Below are 18,596 nucleotides of genomic sequence, written 5' to 3'. Positions count from 1 at the left end.
ATTAATATCATAAATGCAGAAAGTTGCTTATCAACATCGTTAGATAATTAGCGCAGGTATCGATCTTCCACACGGCACTGGGCTCGACCTCGAATCCCAACCAGATTTGCTTCCTGTACTAGAAATCCAGCAATGGTAAGCAATGCTCTTTGAAAGTAAAAAAAATGACTGTTTTTATATAACAATTAAATTAATTTAATTTTTTAATATCTGTTTTTCAGTTTTTCCGTAAACGATTTCTTGAGGAAAAGCTTCCCGCCAGAATTTTATTTATGTTACCCTCGTTTAACTGAACCCCATTTGCGCCGCAACAGCATTTTGAACAACTCAAGGTAAGTGACAGTTTGGAAAAGTTCAAATCAATCAGGGTGTGTGTGTGTCACCAGTACTGGAAGCGATTTAAATGTAACCTAAATGCTATTCCTTTCGAAGTAAATATATCGACTCCCCAAAAAAAAATAAAAAATCACGCACTAAACCTTTTAACGTGCGCCGGCAAACATCATGGACGCACACTGACAGGTGTCAACGTACAAACGCCACGTGTTTCCATTGTGCGAGTAGCGCGTACGCCGTAAGAGAGGTTGCGCATCAACTTCGAAAAAAGCTCGTGCGCTGGCACTGCTGCTGAGGGGGAGTGGGGTGGTTTCCATTTTTTTTGCTTGCCTTTTGGAAGCTTTCCGGATCGGAACGGATCGGCATGTATACTCCAAAACGGTTCGGCTCTTCGGTACCGAGCGTTCCCGCATAGCTATATTTTCCATTCGCCGGACAACGAACATCACTTACTATACGTGAGGTGTCACTAGATTACGGATGTGGATTTCGACTTCCCGAGTCACGGCCAATATCGTACGAATATATTTTAAACATTCCTGTCCTGTTTTTTGTTGTTTTTTTTATGTTCGCTTTCCAATTATTAGTACACGAAGGTGTAGTGTTTTGTAAAGGAATTGAACAGAAAGTGATGGTGTTGTTTGGTGCTGCACGGTTCTTCATTTTATAATTTTTTTTTTTTTTTTGGTTGGTTGGACGAACTCGTTGAACGTAACGCTTAATTTTGTGCATTTCTCGTGTGTTTCTGATTTTCCACCCCAAAACCCCACCATCACTACCCTCTCCCCCTCTCCCCCCCCCCCCCCCCTGTCGGCACACCAAATCGGTAGTCTCTTTCACTGTACGTGCGAGCATGTGTGTGTGTGTGTGTGAGAGAGTGTCTATCTTTCCCATCGTGCTGTCTCGCTCCTGTCAATGAATTCCAAACCGCGCTCGTTGTCGATTGTGTGGCTCTGTGTTTCGGTATTCTTGGACGGGCGAGAGAGTTGCCTATTGCCTGGCTTTTGTTGCCCAGTTTTCCCCTTTTTCCATACCCGCCCGAACATTGTTGTTTGCGGTTGCTAGAAGCAAAAAAAATGTTCACATTATTACGATTTGCACAGTAAATTTGAATTTCGGGTTTTGCCCTTTTCGCGTCTCAACAATTGTGATCCCGCAAATCGTGAGTAATAGTAAAGCTGTGTGTATGTGCTGAGGGTAAACCCGTAAAACCCGTAGGGAACAGGTCAGGAACGAAAGAAAGCAGACGTTGTCGTTTGAAGCGTGTGTGTAGGTGTGTGTGCGTGTGTAAGACGTGTTGTTTCGGGTGGTGTGTTTTCTGTCTACAGTGGCAATTTTTGTTTTTTCTTCAACTTGTTGTTTTTGTGCGAAGAACACTGGCCGAACCTGCCCGTGCGCTCCTCCGGTGGTGTTAAGGGAAAAGCATTAAAACGACATTAGATAAATTGACGATTTCGGGAAAAACCGTCGCCCCGCGGCTGCACCGTGAAAATGCAACAACCAACCAAAAAAAGAAGAGAAAAAAGAATAATATTAAAACTACCCAACCAATTCAACCAAGCCATAGGCAGTGTATATCCTGCCTGCGTCAACCAACCTCTCTCGCTCTCTCTCTCTTTCTACCTATACCACCGGGGCCCGCTCGGCCGCAAACTACTGGAAGCCGCATATATCGCCCTATCCTTCTCCCTCTCTATCACACACACGCCAGCAGACAGACATTCATGCACACACACACACACAGTTGCAGTTGCATGTGATGGAATGGGCTTGCTGTTCCGCTCGCACGTTCCACGTAAAAACTCACTTTTCCCCTGTGTGTGGGGTGCGCGATGGAATTTCACATCATCACCTCATTAGCCCGAAAAGAAAGGGAGAAGGAATAGAGCAAACGCCGTGCTAGTGGTGGTGGCGTAAAAGAGTGCGCCTCACTTTACAAGAAGAAAGTGATATAAAATCAAACCCCGCACACACACACACGTACACACGACGGGAACGTATAATTCACATCTTACCAAATGCGGGAAAGGAAACAACAGCAGCAAATGTGCTTGAAATGGTTTAGACAAGCATCTGTGTGTGTGAGTAAACGTTGTTAAACACCATGCTGCATTAGTGTTGGTGGTTGATCGTGATTCCAGCTATGTTGGGCTGAATGGACTGATCTGCAATCTGTCACGCCGCTCCGATATTGCTTGCTCGTACGAGCGTGAGCTGAGCCATGTCTGATGAAAAGCATTCATCCTCACTGCGAATAATAGCTCACGTAACGGGTGCGCTCCAGCTCACCACCACCGCCATCGTGGAGCGCGATCACATCCGATCAAGTGCGATCACCAACACACACACACACCAACCTTCAATCATCCAACGCAGAGTTTTTGTGTTCCGTAGCGCATCGAAACACAAGATTTTTCCATCATCTCTCTCTCTTTCTTTCTCTTTCGCTCGTTTCGACGAGCAAAGTGCTTTTTTGTGGCCCGCGAGAGTGTAGTGGAGCGATCGTCGTTCGGCGTCGTCATCGCCACCTCCTCATACACACAAACACTTGCGCGCGCGACCGAACCACACTGTGTGCCTGTATTGTGTCCAGCCACCAGCCTGTACAACGGCGGCGCGCATCGTTGGCAGGTTGCTGGTTACGTTACCACAGGTACAATTTTTCTGCTGAGCTGTGGCCTCTTGCCGCAAAACCCCGATCGGCCCAGTCAGCAGTGTGGTTGTGTGCGGTCATGTCGAAATATTAAACAGGTGTAATTGTGTTGTTGTTGGCCGTAAGCAGATCAGCAGCTATCCTGTTACGAAAAGAAAGCTAACCTTACCACACACACACACACACACGCACACCTGATGCACATTTTTGTACATCGTCTTATGATACGAACGTTGTGAGCAGTGCTGTTTGTTTTTCCTTTCGGCTCGTTAGCTGGTCGGTGTTGTCAATAGATAGATATATTGTTTTAGTGTTTTGGGTAAATTGTGGCCTACGCCCAACTAGGGGAAACAATAATTAGCAAAGAGATGTGAGTAGACAGCAACAGCAACAAGATCACGTAAGGGGATTGGAGAGTTAGCTAGGTAGGGGTGTCCAGTAATGGGTTGTGTTGTGTGTCTTCGGTACTAACAACGTCAGGAGGGGTCGTCTGTCGATTCAACATCTTGGCCAATGTGGCGGACGCATCAACGCCATCGCTTCATCTCAATTTGCCAGGCTCCGGTGGACTAGTCATGTCGTCGGAATGACACCGGACCCCTGTTCGCACCCTGTTCGCAAAGGCATGGTAGACCCATCCACTGTCCAAGACTTGGCGGAGTAGGACATTCCGATGGTGTGACTCCCATGGGCGGTGTCTGACCCATCCGGTGTCATTCCCCCACGACATGGGCGGCTCGGTAGTAGATGCGACCGGAGTTCCCATCTGGCTCTCCCTTAGTGTGGACTGACTATCCACCTATGCGGTATCCAACAAGTCTAGTAAGCCAGAAATGGGGCAGGCATGACCTAAAAGAGATCGTTAGACCAAGAAATAAGAAGAAAGGAGACTGCCATGTCCGCCGGTGAGTCTGGTGAGTCTATTCCGAAGAATACGATGGTGAGATGTAAGGTGATCTCCTCCATAGTCCGTCCAGGACTATACGAGGTCAAAAGTCCTCTCTTCCAGCATCTGTCTCTCGAACGTGGCTAAGAGCAACTCGTCCGTTTTGAGCAGACGTCCATATCTCAGAGGCGTATGTGAGTACTACTGTTTTTGAGTGGAGTAGTCGTCCGGCGTACTGTTGGAGTACTTTTTACTCGGTAGCTAGCTCGCCAACACACATCCCTTGAGTGTACAATACGAGACAGGTCGAACAGTCCAAATGATGGGAGTAGGCACTACAACTTCGAGTGGTCTAGACTGGCCGTCAGCTTCCTGCCTACGTGCGGGAGACGGGACCCGGACGCGCTTTGGATTCCGGTGTCTGGCTGAAAATTCCTCCACCTTTCCACTGTCGTCAATTTCCCTGCCACCCTTTTCCTTTCGCCCATGCGGATGAAGACACTTTCAGTGACAACAGCGCGATCACTAATCGCGCATGATTCGTGGTGTGTTGAGGGGAAAAGAGAGAGAGAGTGAGAGAGAGAGAGAGTTTGTGTGTGTGTGTGTGTGTGTGTGTGTGTGTGTGTGTGTGTATGTGTGCGACGCATTTCCTGTTTCATGCGCCCTGTTAAATTTTTCTTCTGTATGTGTGTGTGGTGTATGTGTACGGTGTAGCAATCAACATTGTGTCCCTTTTTCCCCCTGTGTGTTTGTGTGTGTAGAATAAGTGTAGTGTGAGGGTTCGGTGTAGTGGGTGTCTCGCTGTATAGTGTGTACGCAAATATATTTCATACTCATTTTCCTCTGTTTCATCACAACCAACCTTTCTCCCACCACCAAACGCCCGGTTCACCCGCGCGGCTTGTAATTGTTGTCGCGTGCGCGTGGTTACATACCGACCCAAACACACACACACACACATAAATACCGGAAAGCAGTGCAATCCTCTGTGCGAGCCGTGCGCAGCTAAGGCCATTTCCGCAAGTCACCGGAAGTCGGACATACGCCAGAAGACGCGCCACGAATTTGCCTACAGTGTGAAGCGGTCAAGTTAGCGGGTTCAGGAAAACAGCAGCAGCAGCAGCAGCCCCTCGTCGGAGGAAGTACCGACATATTCCACGGGTAAGTAGTGGGTGCGTGGTCGTTTAATGGGAAACCTGTGTTGTACGATAAGGCGATAATGTATTCGAACCCTGCTGCTAGGGTTATCGGTGCACAAAAAGGGTGATGTGCGATCGGCTTACGTCAAGTACCTGACACGCCCGACGGTAGTTGTAGTGGACAGAATTTCGAAGTAGGTTATCTAGCTCAATCAGGTTGACATATCAATCCACCAGCTTTTGAAGTACAACAGCCTAGTTTTCTTCTTCTTCTTCTTCTTCGGTGGCACTACAACCTCGAAAGGCCTGCCATTTCTGGTTTTCTGTGACTTGATGTACTACCCATAGCATAGTAGTCAGCCCTACCGTTCGGGGAAACGGTCTGGATGGGATTTGAACCTCGGTCCTGCCGTGTGAAGACCGGCGCGCCGTTGTCGCCTCGGCCACCGGACCGCCCCAACAGCCTAGTCTAGTTGGAGAAATTGACGGGATAAGAGGGACGAGAGTTCGAAAGGGTTCGTCGCTTGCATGCGTCGGCATCTTGTGTAGCCACCAGCAGAGGCTCTGAGAGAGTCAGTCCGTCCCCCTTCTTCTCTTCCTTGGCACTTCAACCTTGTGTGAAAGGTCACGGGCCTGCTATTTCTGACTTTCTGTGTCTTGATTTTACCCATAGCAAAGTAGTCCCCCCTACGTACGGGGGAGGCGGTCTGGATGGGATTTGAACCCCAGTCCTGCCGTGTGAAGAACGGTGCCGCTGTCGCCTCGGCCACCGGAAAGTCCCGAGAGTCAGTCCTGCTAGTCATATTCTTATCCCTCGAAGAGCAGTCAGAACAGAATAGATCCCTTAGTCTTCTGAACTTCACCCATACTGAACCTAGAGTAAATTGTACATGTGTGTCTGTTTGTGTAGAGTGACCCTGATATCGATATCCATCTGGAGGCGACCAGTTATCGTCGTAGTCAGAGGTTTTGAAGAGTGTGGCAAAAAAAAACGAAGGCGCAATATGTCTTATCAGGTGGTGTGTCACTCGTGTTCCCAAGAGATTACATCAACGTTTAAGAATTTCAAAGTACATCTGCCGCTACTCTCGAGATATACACATAAAAGAGTATGTGTGTCTGTGGGTGGAATGAGAGCAAAACAGTGTTATCAAGGGGTCCTACCATTAAAACTTGGTTCAAGTTGGTCTCGGTTGATGTTCCGTAAAGCGTCCATAGACTTAACTTACTTCCTATTTTAAAAGCTACACTTCATCATTTCAGAACTCTTCTTATGGTGGGAGGTAGAGGTAAAGGGGAAAAAGCGGTGAAGCACTCTTGCTTCCGAGGCTGTTGCTGTATCTCGTTCAGAGCAACCTGTTTCACTAGTGATGCGTGGCTGCCTTTGCTGACGTTGACAACAGTGTGGCCTAGTGTCATTGCAACAGGTTAGTTGGCGACACTGCACCGAGCGTGTTCAACCGTCAACCTCTGTCGCGCTCTCTTTCTCTCGGTGTGGGTACATGGGATGGGAAGAAAAAACCTTTCATTAACCTCCCAACCCCGGTGTTTCTTCGGCTTCTGGTGTTCCGCACGAGGGTTTACAGCAACAATACTGAAACTCCACCCCATCGGGAGCCGCACCCTTTCCGGTTGAACACAGAGGAGGCAGCACGTACTGCAATTGAGGGGGTAGGGGGTGGAGGGGGGATGGGGAAGCAATGGTATGATAGGAAGAACACAATAATGCAACAACCGTTTGGGAAGGTTGTTTTTGGATAGTCACAGTTCTGACATTTAGTGACACTGACGTACGAGATTTAGCGTACTGCTGTACTTCTTGGAGAAACGTCAAATGTTGATTTTCATATTATTGGTTGTTTCTCTCTCTCTCTCTCTCTCTCTCTCTCTCTCTCTCTTGGTCTAACGACTTCTTAGATCATGCCTGCCATTTCTGGCTTACTAGACTTATCGAGACCACACAGTTGGATAGTCAGTCCGGATGGGATTTGAACCGCGGTTCTGTCGTGTGAAGTCCGGCCAGTTGTATGCTTTTGTCTAATGCATATAAAACATTACACATACATACGAACACCTATGATAACAACAACAAAAGTGCCATGTTGTTGTTTTAGCTAATCTCCCTCTTCCAAACCTGCCCATGCGGGTTCGTTGGCGTGAACTGTGTGTGTGTCGGTGTGTGTACATATGATGCGTTTTGGTGTTGCTGCAGCGAAAACATGTGGGGTGTAAAAGAAAGCCCACCGGTGTAACGATGGTCCGCTGCTTGGGCGGGAGGGGGAAGTATGTTTCGCCATCGCCATCACACACAACATTACCTGTTCCGCGTGATAGGATTGCAGTTTGACAGGAACAAGCCGAGCGATCGACCACTAGAAAGTGGTTGAGTAAGTGGTTTTTCGTGCGTATGCGTAGGGATACGGTGGCAGAAGCGAGACGGCGCGTCAAGAAGAATGCACCCATCCTTATGCGCGCAGTGGTGGCGCGCCGAGACATTCCGATACTGTTGTTCCGCTGATAAGGTGCTTGTCATCATCACCCTTTGGTCCAAGACAACAGGGTCTCGACGATGGAAGATGTGCGCCGATAGCGCAAGAAGCCGGCCAAAACATGCGTTCGTAATCGGCGTTGGTTGGGTTGTTGTTGGAAATTGGGCGAGTTGATAGGCTTACTGCGAGTGTGTGTGTTGGTGCTTCCTTCATCCGCATCACACTGAAAAAGGGGTTTGGGAAAAGGAAATTGTACCTTTCGTCACTATTGCGACGTCTCTCGCTAGCATCCGATGACAGTTGCTGTCAGTTTTCGAGTCAAACGTAATAATCTTTAAAGCTAAATTGATCGATTAGTGGAAGTTGTATTGTGCTTCAAAAGTTCTTCACTGACGGATATTCTTCTTCTCCTTCCTTACAGCAACACCACCAGCAGACACATCAACTCGTGACATTCCGCGCCCGTGTCCAGAGTCTCGCTTTTTAGGACTCTGCACTAGGAACCAGCAACGCCACCCAGCGTATCAGTTCTTTCAACCCATTTTCTCTTCCGGGCTACGTGTAAACTACTATCAACCCAATCAAAATGCCGAAATCAGTAAGTACACGCCACATCTGCCACACTGTCGATAATGTCCATTTTAGGTATTGTAGGCCGTCCGGATGCCGTCAGAACGGATCGATTTATGTATTGCGGGGAATGGAGCTTCTCGCAAAAGCTCCGAAACGATATGTTTATTTGCGCCAAGTTGCCCGCTCTTGCATAACTTAGGGCAGACGAGTAAGACGCACCATTGAACGTATAGAAATCTCGTTTTGCCTTTTAGCCTGTAGCCGAATGCATGCATCAGGAAAAAAAAAGTAGCCCATTATCTAAACAAATCCCCATCCCACTGCTTGCACTTGAATGCAAATTGAAATGGGGCGCCTCCGTGAAATTTCGTACCAATCTCATCATCAGCAGTCCCAAACCATCCGCCCCGTGTAAGGGAAAGCTTACATAACGCTGTTGCCCAGTGTTGTTGTGGAATCGTACAGCCCCGGGTATGAGTAAAGAAGCAATGCTCCGATCGATCCGATCGGATATGTCTCCCATATATATATATACTGAAACGGAAATCGACGAAACAGACACGATCCCCGTAGTATCATATCGTACGAGCGTGTTTGCGTGTTACGCGCAAAATAGTAAAACCACTAGACGAGTTTCACTTTTTTTTCTGCTCCTGCGTACACTGCAATAAAAGAACCGTCTGGGAGAGCGTAAATCAGCGTTCCGGGGTGACATGCACGTGTATACGGGGTGACTTTCGATCTTCGCCGTTCGAGAGCCGGTGGAATGGGGCTGCTCAAGCAATAAAATTGCTTGATTTACTCTCGCGTTTATTGGACACGGCACGAACATTCAAAATGGGAGGAACGGAGGACAGGGCGCGATTACGCTAATGCTCCTCAGAGCACTCTCGTACACACGTGTGTGTTTGTCACACTGTAGTAAAATCACATGATGCATATATGCCTAGCTTGTATGTCACGGAGCAAGCGTAATTGCTAGCTTCTCGGGAACGTACGTGGTATCGATCGATAATGTGCGGGTGACTGATTTGCCGAGGTTCTATTAAAATATGAAGAAGTTACGAGAATGGACATTTTAACAGAACACCTTCCAGTGATTGTGGGATCCGCAAACGGGCGGTGGTAGTTTTTCAGTTGCAAGCTTCTCGCACGACGAGGTGCGAGAAATCGTCACCAATGCCTTTGGACGTGGATGACCAAGTGCGACAAGTGATGTCAGCCTGACGATGGAATTAGCAAACACCCCCCCTACCAGAGGGCCAGGGGGCGTGTTACGTAAGCCCTGGCCTACAGATCGTACAGTAGCACCACATCAAACCCGTACACGTGTGACTGTTGCACTGCCACTGTAGCCATGTGGTGCGCGTGAAGTAAACATCCTGTCCCAACAGGTTTTTGGGACCAAAAGTTTAATGTCACTGGTGGTCGTCCGATTTTCGACTATAGGGAGTGTTGTCTATGGATACGAGTGGCAAAAGACATCTATTCTACAGTCTGGACAAATAGTCCCACCACTTCAATCGAATCGGGTAGACATAACATCATCAATTTTTCGAAGTACAAAATAATTGATCCCAACTTTTTAATCCAAAATGTCCCAGACTCTTCAAGGAACTGCCTAACGAGTTCTCCTGCCCATCCTTCTCCAAGCCCCACAGTAGACGTAGAAGTTTGTCGGAAAATAGACTGCAAAAAAAATAATGCAAAGTAAGCCAATTAGTGTTGTCCCATATCTGTGTCTTCTTGGGGATTTCCCCAAACCAGTCGTTGCCAAGTTCACCAAGTCTTGCTTACCGAAGCGATTGTGACGTTTTAGTAGTGAGGGGTGAGCGAAAGTAATGAACGTCTGGCTTGGGGTTTTGTTTTTTTTTGTTTCACAAGGAAGCGTTACTGCGTTATCTGGTCATGTCTCATCCAAGTAATTGTATTCACAGAACTGGCCAAACGCACGCATTTTAATGGCCAAATCCAGGGAACTGTTGACGTACGGTGGCAGCTCCGAGGCGAGATAGCTCATGCAATGCTGTGTTGTCTTTAACAGTGCGTCACTGTTTGTTTAAGCTCTAATTGTTGTTTATACTTTTGCAGCGCACACCAACGCTACCGATTCACGCGCCCGGCTGCATTCGTGGGAGACGGATGTGGTGTTGTTGATTTGCAAATTGTCTTAAAAATAGTCACAGCCAGCAGTCGAGTGGCATCATCATCTTTATTTCACGTGCTATGCCCTCTCTCTCTCTCTTTATCTCTCGCTCACACTCGCATCCCTTCCAGAGGTGCATGTTGTTTCGGAAAATTGTTCAAACGCCAGTACGCGTTGTGTTAATGTCAAACCATCAGCCAATGCAAATATTGTGCATTCGCTGCGCATTGGTCCCTTGGAAGAGGAGGGAGGAGAAGAAGGGGTATGTGTGTAGTCTGAAAGGTCCCTCGCCCAACTCCGCGCAATGCAACCGGGGCCGGAAGGAGCTACAATGAGACAAAAAAAACAAACCGGTCCTCTCCTCAGGAGGGAACTCCAAGGACAGCAGGATTGTTTGCGAGGATGGTAAGAAGGTAGAATAATTTGGGAAAGATGTAAAAAGGGGTATTAGTAGGGTAGGGGTATGCACATGAGCCATACACATACACATCTTCCCATGACATCATCAGTCCAGCCAGCTTGTGCCAGCAATGTGTTGTACTGTAGTGATTCCTTTTTGCCGCTGCTGTTAGCCTATTTTGGTGTGTTGTGATTCATACCATAACTTCACTGGCCCGGCACCACCCTACCCCATACTAAAACAAAACGTGCAAAAGCAACAGCAGCAGTAACGAAAATAAAGACCCTCGGATGCCGCTGTCGTCATGCCGCCATGTGTGTTGGAAAAAATGGAACCACGAATGTTGTTCTGTTTGAAAGTACAGCACCAAAAAAAAAAAAAGAAAAAAACGTAAGAAAGAAAAGCAAACAAAATCAATGAGATCATTTTTCACGGCTGCGAAACATTGGTGAATAAGTGTGTTACTCACGGACGATGAGTGCGTTAGCCGGTGGTGAGATGAGATGCCTAGCTCACTATGATGAGTGAGAGTGAAATCTAATGATACACAGCGTTTTTTTTAGGTCATGTAGCAAGTGTGTCTTCCTGTTTAACACAGTGTGCTGGTCGAGATATAACAACAGTAGAGGACGTAAACTAAACTGCTTTGCAATGTCAAAATTGCCATTTTTGGTTTTAAACATGTAGACAATTGTTGTGTGAGCTGAGCGCCGGTTCACTATAGTGAGACGGTGTTCACTTAAAGACTGCACATGTGATGTGCCATTCTATCTCACCTCTCCATGGATGGTTATTTGTCTGGCCTTTTTGGGAAGGTCTTCTCCTGTCACCGGTGTTCTAGAATTGTGAACAAAAGGTTACTAAGGAAAATAATATATAAATATTTTTATATAATCTCAAAATGAATTTGACGGGTCTAGCATGTATGTTTCTGGGCGGTCCGGTGGCCGAGGCGATAACACAACAGGACCTGGGTTCAAATCCTATCCAGACCGCTTCCCTCGTACGTGGGGCTTGACTACTCCACAGAAGTAGTAGTTGACCAAGTCACAGAAGGCCAGAAATGACAGTTCGCGCCCTCTCTAGGTTGTAGTGCCAAGGAAGAAGAAAAAGTGTTTATGGAATGACAATGACGAGCTCCAGAAGCTGCTGTACGGTGATCTCACCATGGTGCAGTCTACTGGTGGGCTAGTCATGTCAGCAGAATGACACTGGACGACACACGACCGTTAAGTATACGTAGGCCGTTCACCTAGATAGAGGATGCGCCAAGGAGAGGGACCAATATACAGGTCTAGCAGACGATAGCTCTAGACCCCAGTATCGAGAGGGAAAAAAGCAATCACTTAAAAAAACGAAAAATTGGTGCATTTAATTTGTAGTTGTCAAACATATTCTTGCTGTGATAGCTCTTCGCAAACATCCCGCACTGATAGCTCTTTACAAACCTCGCACAAATTCTGATGCGAGTTCGGAAACACAAACACCAACAGGCGAAAACGAAGAAGAGCCCCCAAAAACACCTCCGCCAATCGCCGCTTGACAAGTAATATGTTCCTGATAACATCACTCCATTCCCGATAAGGTGTTGAAAAAAGAACTGTATTCGATTGATTCTCTACTGCTGCTTTCTAGTTCCTTCGAATCGATTTTGCACTGATTTGAGCATACAGCTGTAGAGAATAGCGTTGCAAAAAAAAAAAAAAATGCTCGTGTCTAGTAGTTACTTTTTTCCCGAGCCTTGTGCAATGCATTGATTTATTGATTGCCCATTTTTGGGTTGATATAGAGTTTATCATGCCGTACTAGATACCAAAAAAAACGAACACCCCAAATCGAAATAATCGATTGATGGAATGATAACGGGCGCCGTAAACCGTAATTTTGGTGAACAATTTTTATGTACAACTTTGCGTGTGACATACTGTATCGGCGCACTGGATCGTTTTATGAAGCATCGCAATAGGGCATTAGTAATACGAGCGTGGTATTTTGCACTTGAAAAAGGAGTCACTAAAGCATTATAAGGGGAAGCAGCCTTCCCATTCATTGCTGTGGAATGTCGATCAAGAATTTCTACCCACATGTAAAGCACGCACTCTGCAAGTCGCGACGACTCTGCGTTATCTTATCAGTTGCTTCATTCCACCGAGAATGGCGGTTATTTCGATTGTTGAAACTGTGGCATCGGGTTGCTTGCTATGCACGCTGGTACGAAGGCTTATACTGTCAATTGCTTCATCTTTCAGGCCCAGTCTCTGTAGTAGAATCTATAACATAGAAGAGAGCTATCGGAACATTTATTCGAACAGCTAAAAGTTATTGCCGCGCGTGTCAATTGACTCGTAGTAGCCAACGGGCACATTTTGCAGTCGATAGGATTGGATAGGATTGCAGGAGGCACTGGACAGAAACTGTGATAGAGCACGACTCAGAATTAGAGTTGACGTTGAAGATTTTGAGGTAGTAGAGATTCAGACATCCTGACGGTTGCCATAGCCGGAAGGATACGCTGGTTGGGGACACGTTATGAGGATGCCGGACGAGGCGTAGAGGAGCACAGCGAGCTCGTTGGCTGGATCAAGTGGAGTCAGACCTAGGAGAGAGATCGGAAGCAGCCGTGGTGGAGAAGTGCAACCATGGACCGACTTTCCTGGAAACGAATTGGACAGCAGGCCAAGAAAGAAGCAGAAGATCTCGTTTATGACTTCGTAGCTGTCAAAAGCGTAAAGCAATCTAACACTGCCGTACCCCAATGCCCCCTTTCTCTCTCTCTCTCTCTCTTCTTGACCTAATGGCCTCTTAAGGTCATGCCTCCCATTTCTGGCTTACTAGACTTCATGATACCAGGTAGTCGGATAGTCAGTCCTCACTACGGGGGAACGTTCCCGGATGAGTCTTGAACCCCGGTCGTGCTGTATGAAGACCGGAACCGTTGTCGTCGCTACTAAACGTAAAAAAAATCCAAGAGTCTTCTCCGCATGATCCAATTCTGTACTCTGAGCCTAATGAGGTTTTTCTTGGCAGAGCTGCAAACTTCTACGCTATTCTAATGTTGATGGGGATGAGGATGGAAAGAGTGCCTTACAAACTTCAACATTCATCACGTGCGCCCTGTTGTTTTGTTTTGTGTGTGTCGAACTGAAAACTAATTCGTGAAGGTTTTCCCGATAACCTTGTACGCTGTGGATTGAACACCCTTGAAACTGCATGAGCTCACCGATAGTAGGGTTAAAGATGGAAAAGAAAACGGGGGGAGGGGAGGGGGAGTAGGAGATTGAGTAGAATTAGCAAAATGGCTCTCTCTCGCGCGCTCGAGGCCTCGCGTGGTACTTAAACCTCCCGACCATGTGATTACCATTTCGTGCCGATCGTGCTGTCCCGGGTGACGCCATCTGCCGGTCCGGATGAGAGCTGGTGCGATTTAGATGCGCGTGTGTATAGGCGAGGTATTCTGTACATGATTGGCCTGTCCTCTTCCGATAAAATTGTTCCATCGAAACGTGCCTTTTTGGACGTTTGGCCCTAGAGTACAACAGCAAGCCGATTTTGAGGACATTTGATATATGTGTGGAATGTGTAGCTGTGTGTGTGTGTGTCGGCGTGTATATATTGCAGTTGATTCATACATCAAACACGCTGTTTGTCATGCTGCTCACTGTTTGTTCTTGAAGCGCTATCGCGCGCCGGATAGGCGTCTCGCGCGGGATCTCTGTGCTTAGGTTCATGTTTACACAGCAGTCATGCAGTACAGATAAAGGCACGTTCATTCTCGATTTTTTGCTCCCGTTTTTGCTTAAGCCACCCTCTCCCACCCAAGGATTACTCGCGCCAGTTTGCCCCAGTCCGGCCCAAATTAGCGCATTTGCGCAGCGTTTCCATGAGCAAGAATCGGACCAGAGCAGAATTGTTTACTTGCTGGGTAACGAAAAACATTCACGCACACACGGAGAAAACCACCCTCGGGAGGGGTAAGAGTGTGGAGAATCCGGGCGCCCGGCCGCCTCCCACAACACCATTCATTCGATTGTTGTGGATTAAAGGAAGGCCTTTATTATTATTTTCTGTGCTGTTTCTTGCATGCCCACCCAACGGCCACCCTACAGCCCCAACGTGTTTAACGCTCATCATCCCCTTGCACGGTGCTGCTGCATACTAAACAATTCCACCCGGGGTGCGGGTGTGCTACAATACCTCAATTATAGCCCCTTCTGCCCGATTGTGTGGCATTGGGGAGAGGTGCAGCGAGACCCGAGGAGGGAGGCGGGACCGACTGACCAAACAGCCATCGTCGCAGCTGCACTTGACCCGATATGCATGCTGGTGTTGTGATGCAGCTGCTCCGTTTGTGTTCGAATTTTCCCGGGTGTGTTTTATTTTCAGAACAGAAAAACCTCCAGAACCGATGGCCTACTCTCGGGGGAGAGATAAACGAAGTCAAAAAAAAAAACCTGGTGGAAGTTCGGTATGATATGTCAGTAAGACCATTTCTCAAGAATTGAAACAGTCTCTCCGGAATATGACGTATATGCCTTGCTGTCACATGTTCTAAGTTGCTGATCTCCAAATGGATCCAAGTGGGTTATGTCTGGAGGGCACAGAAAGCTAGGCTTAATAACAGACCACCAACCGAGGCAGAGAGTATATTCGTAAAACTAAAAATTGAAGTAGCAGAACATGCTGCCACAGCAAAGCTAACGTTCGAGAAGCGCTCAGACATATCGGCATGTTAGCTCTAACATGCAAAAACCTTTGCAAAACCAATTCTCCCGCACTGGTTGAATCATCGCTCATGGACGCGCATCATCTGACACGATCTTGGCTATTGGAGATCTCTGGACCATCCGTATGCAAGTTACACTTCGTGTTCCAGGGTCGACCGTTTGCTTGTAACCGTGTCATGCATATGTGTCTGTGTGGCCTTTTAGACACACAACACAGAGATAGAAAAAAAAAGACTACTACTGAGGGACTCCTACAATATGGCGGCCTCCAGTCCAGCATATAGCTTTGTCCGGAGCTCTAATCTGTTCGAATGCTAATTGTTTGCCGCACGAAGATAACTCCACGTGGTGCTGTGTGGAAGCAAATGAAACTGTGAAAAAAAAACATGCAAAAATAAGGGGTGGATGGGTGTTTTTTACAGCGAACTATCTGGAAAAACGTGCGTGCTATCTCGCAGATTTTCTTGTGGCACAGATGAGATATAGGGAGACGAGAGAGAGAGAGCGAGTGGATAGGAAGCTGGATGAATTATTCATACGTCGTATCGCTATATCGGTGGCACTTGTGTAAAGTTAGACACTTTAACAGAAACGAGATTCCCAGTAGTCTACGGCACTTGCACAGGACTTGTGGTTGGAATGGTTGGGTCCATTTCGTATCGTTGTAGCTCCTTGCTTGAAACCATCCCCCAGCCACTCCACTGTGACCCTGAGCTTTTCATTAGCGAGGTGCCGCATATAGATATATTATACATCATGTGATGACCCCGTGAATCGCGTGTCTTAGCCTTCGCTGCCTGGCCACGTACACACAGCACTTAGCAGTGGTAGAACGAGCTGCATCGATTAGTTTTTGCTTTCCTCGGGACTGCATACATTTTTGGGGAATTTGCTATGTCACGTCACTCCACTTCATGGACATGGCGGTTGTCCCGTGACCGCGACTCACAATGGACGCTTAAACCTTCACCAAGCGAGAATTAATGCTTTGGTCCTGTTTTATCTGATATAGCACTCTAATCGTACTTCCTAAAAAAAAGATCCGGTTGATCCGCAAACACTTTCCCTATCACTCGTTTATTGCAATGATGGCTTCCACTTAATCGACGACTTCCGGTTTGGAATGTGCCGTTTAGCGTTAATTAGCCCCGTTTGCTACCCCCTAACCCGCTCCCAAATGGTTAATGATGTAATAATTGCCTGACAGTTCGGCGGCGGGTCCTAATCACACACCCGGCCCATGTGATGATGTTGCGCGCCTGCATGACTGCAATCGACATGACGCTTTCTCCTTTTTTACACTTTCACCCACCACAAGGTGCTGTGTGGTTGACTCTGGCTCTTCCCCGGGTATGTGTATCATTTCGTGTGGGATAATGTTGTCGGTGGCTGTGATCTTCTTCTTTTTTTTGTTCGCTACGCACCAACGATTGCCATAATGATGATGGTGGTACACTGTTGGCGGGGGGTGGTGACGCAAATCGTTTGACGGTGCGTTTCTTATCGGGTGACAGAGCGATGCGGCAGTCATACACACGTCTGTACCGGGGTTCGTTTTTTTACCACCATCATTTGGCGAACCTGTACAATGTGGAGGGTAATCTCACAGGAAGCTCGCTTCTACCCTCACAGGAACGAATGAGCACGCAACAGGTGAGAACAAGTATCGAGAATCCAAAAATCGAACAAGAAATGTGAGGTTTAATGTGGTATTTCTACATCGCTCCAAACGCATCACACACCGGTCCAGCAAAACATGGCGGCAAAGGTTACTTTACTCATGTCGGCGGTACGGGTTCGTCGCTTACGATCTCGTTGCAGTTTTTTTTTTAAATCCGCTCACACTGCTGTCCCTTGTGCGAGATGTATTTTCGTTGCTGGTAGTGGTGTCTTCATCGCCCACCGGGCAAGATGAGATCACAAGCGGCTATATCGCGCCCGAGAGGAAGGTACCCAGGTCGTCGTAACGCTAGCTGCACTGTGTGCGGGGTAACGCTTACTGCTAATCTCTCTGCGATATATACCCCAACGCGGCGGTTAATGATGATACGAGGTCGCAAAAGATATGCTAAAAAAACCATATGGCGCGCTGGTGACTAGAGTAGAGGAGAGCCTGCCGCGCTTAGAATTATCTTCCCTTTTTTTCCCCCTTTTTTATTTCCACGCTGTGCTGTGAGCCGCGTTTGAATGTATTGTGAGAGCGTTACGTGCGGCTTACAGAAGGGGTCGATATAATACACATGATGGGGAAAGGACGGTGTTTCTAGAGTGGGTCGCGCTTTGCGTCAGTTCTTGCGCAGCCCTCGAAGATTACGGACACGGTGTGTTATATCTCGTACTCTGCCGCTTGCACGGACGTGAACTTGTGTGTGTGCGTGTGTGGTTTATTGCTGGTTTTTAGTGCGTATGGTGCGTGCCATACCGGAATTCCTATAGAGGCAAACACCCCGCGGAAAACACACGTGTGTGGAGTTTCACATGAAGAAGCCTTTCCAGTGCTGCGAATAATAATATTCAGACTTGTGGGGGTGTTGCACGTTCGCGTGTGCGTGTGTGTGAAAGAAAGGACATAAGAACTGTTTTACCCCCTTGCCGATGGTATCTGTTTCAAGTCGTTCAGGAACAGCTTTGCAGCAAAAAAATGAAACAAGAACTTGGAAATTTTTCAACATAGAGACAAGCCTTCTCTACTAGAGTCAATAGGCGCAAAGAGCTCTCCATACCTACACACGTAGTGTCTGGAGGCAGGGCTCTTTCCATTAATGACCACAGCACAGTGTGTGGCGAACGACTTTTGGACCCTCCGCTGTCCATCGATAGGGACAGAGCGTGCAGACAGTTGCGAAGAAGGCTACGTTACGTTGCTTGGCACACCTGTCTACCTGGGACCCTTGTACCTTTTGCGACCGTGTGTGTGTGTGTGTGTATTTGTCTGGATGATAAACATGTACAACCGGGTCTGCCTTTTTGCCATACAGTTTTACAGCACTTTGTCGATCGGGGTTCGGTTGCGTCGCTCTTTATGTTCATCTTCTTTTCTGAACATGTGCTCTCTTTTAGTCCGCCATCATTCTCTTCTGAGCGGATGCTCTCACAATTTTTGGGTGAGAAGATGGCAAATGGATGAAGGAAGATGTGTTTGTAAGTCACATGTCGGTTTCGCATCGAATTGCGAATTTAGGAGCTGATAATACGCGTGTGTGTCGTACAGATACTTAATTTGTGTATACTAAATACGTTGGTATTATCT

At 47.3% G+C, this 18,596-nt stretch overlaps 1 protein-coding gene and 2 long non-coding RNA genes across 8 annotated transcripts in view; 2 read left to right on the top strand and 1 right to left on the bottom strand.

Moving 5' to 3' along the window:
* The first annotated feature begins 697 nt into the window (after nt 1–697).
* LOC118505805 (moesin/ezrin/radixin homolog 1) overlaps nt 698–18,596 on the top strand; it is a 33,999-nt gene continuing 16,100 nt past the window's right edge. The window contains exons 1-3 of one of the 6 annotated variants that reach the window (XM_036042183.1): nt 698–852; nt 4,853–5,036; nt 7,925–8,101. In XM_036042183.1, the coding sequence (XP_035898076.1) occupies nt 8,090–8,101 (12 nt within the window). In that variant the 5' untranslated portion in view covers nt 698–852; nt 4,853–5,036; nt 7,925–8,089. Of the gene's footprint in view, nt 853–1,354; nt 1,499–3,244; nt 3,360–4,852; nt 5,037–7,924; nt 8,102–17,585; nt 17,718–17,791; nt 17,809–18,596 lie in introns of those variants that run through there. The other 5 variants (XM_036042191.1, XM_036042198.1, XM_036042158.1 and 2 more) reach the window with 5 other exon arrangements.
* On the bottom strand, nt 1,007–2,642 carry LOC118505850. Its single transcript, XR_004905456.1, has 2 exons — nt 2,352–2,642; nt 1,007–1,397 (listed from the first exon to the last, which is right to left on the bottom strand). It is a non-coding gene; the product is annotated as an uncharacterized LOC118505850 (long non-coding RNA).
* LOC118505856 lies at nt 8,108–12,329 on the top strand. The gene is made up of 2 exons (XR_004905457.1): nt 8,108–9,608; nt 9,681–12,329. It is a non-coding gene; the product is annotated as an uncharacterized LOC118505856 (long non-coding RNA).

The sequence above is a fragment of the Anopheles stephensi genome, chromosome X (assembly GCF_013141755.1).
Source record: "Anopheles stephensi strain Indian chromosome X, UCI_ANSTEP_V1.0, whole genome shotgun sequence".
Lineage (NCBI taxonomy): Eukaryota > Metazoa > Arthropoda > Insecta > Diptera > Culicidae > Anopheles > Anopheles stephensi.
The sequence above is the reverse complement of the archived record's forward strand: the minus strand, read 5'-3'. Positions and strand labels throughout refer to the sequence as shown.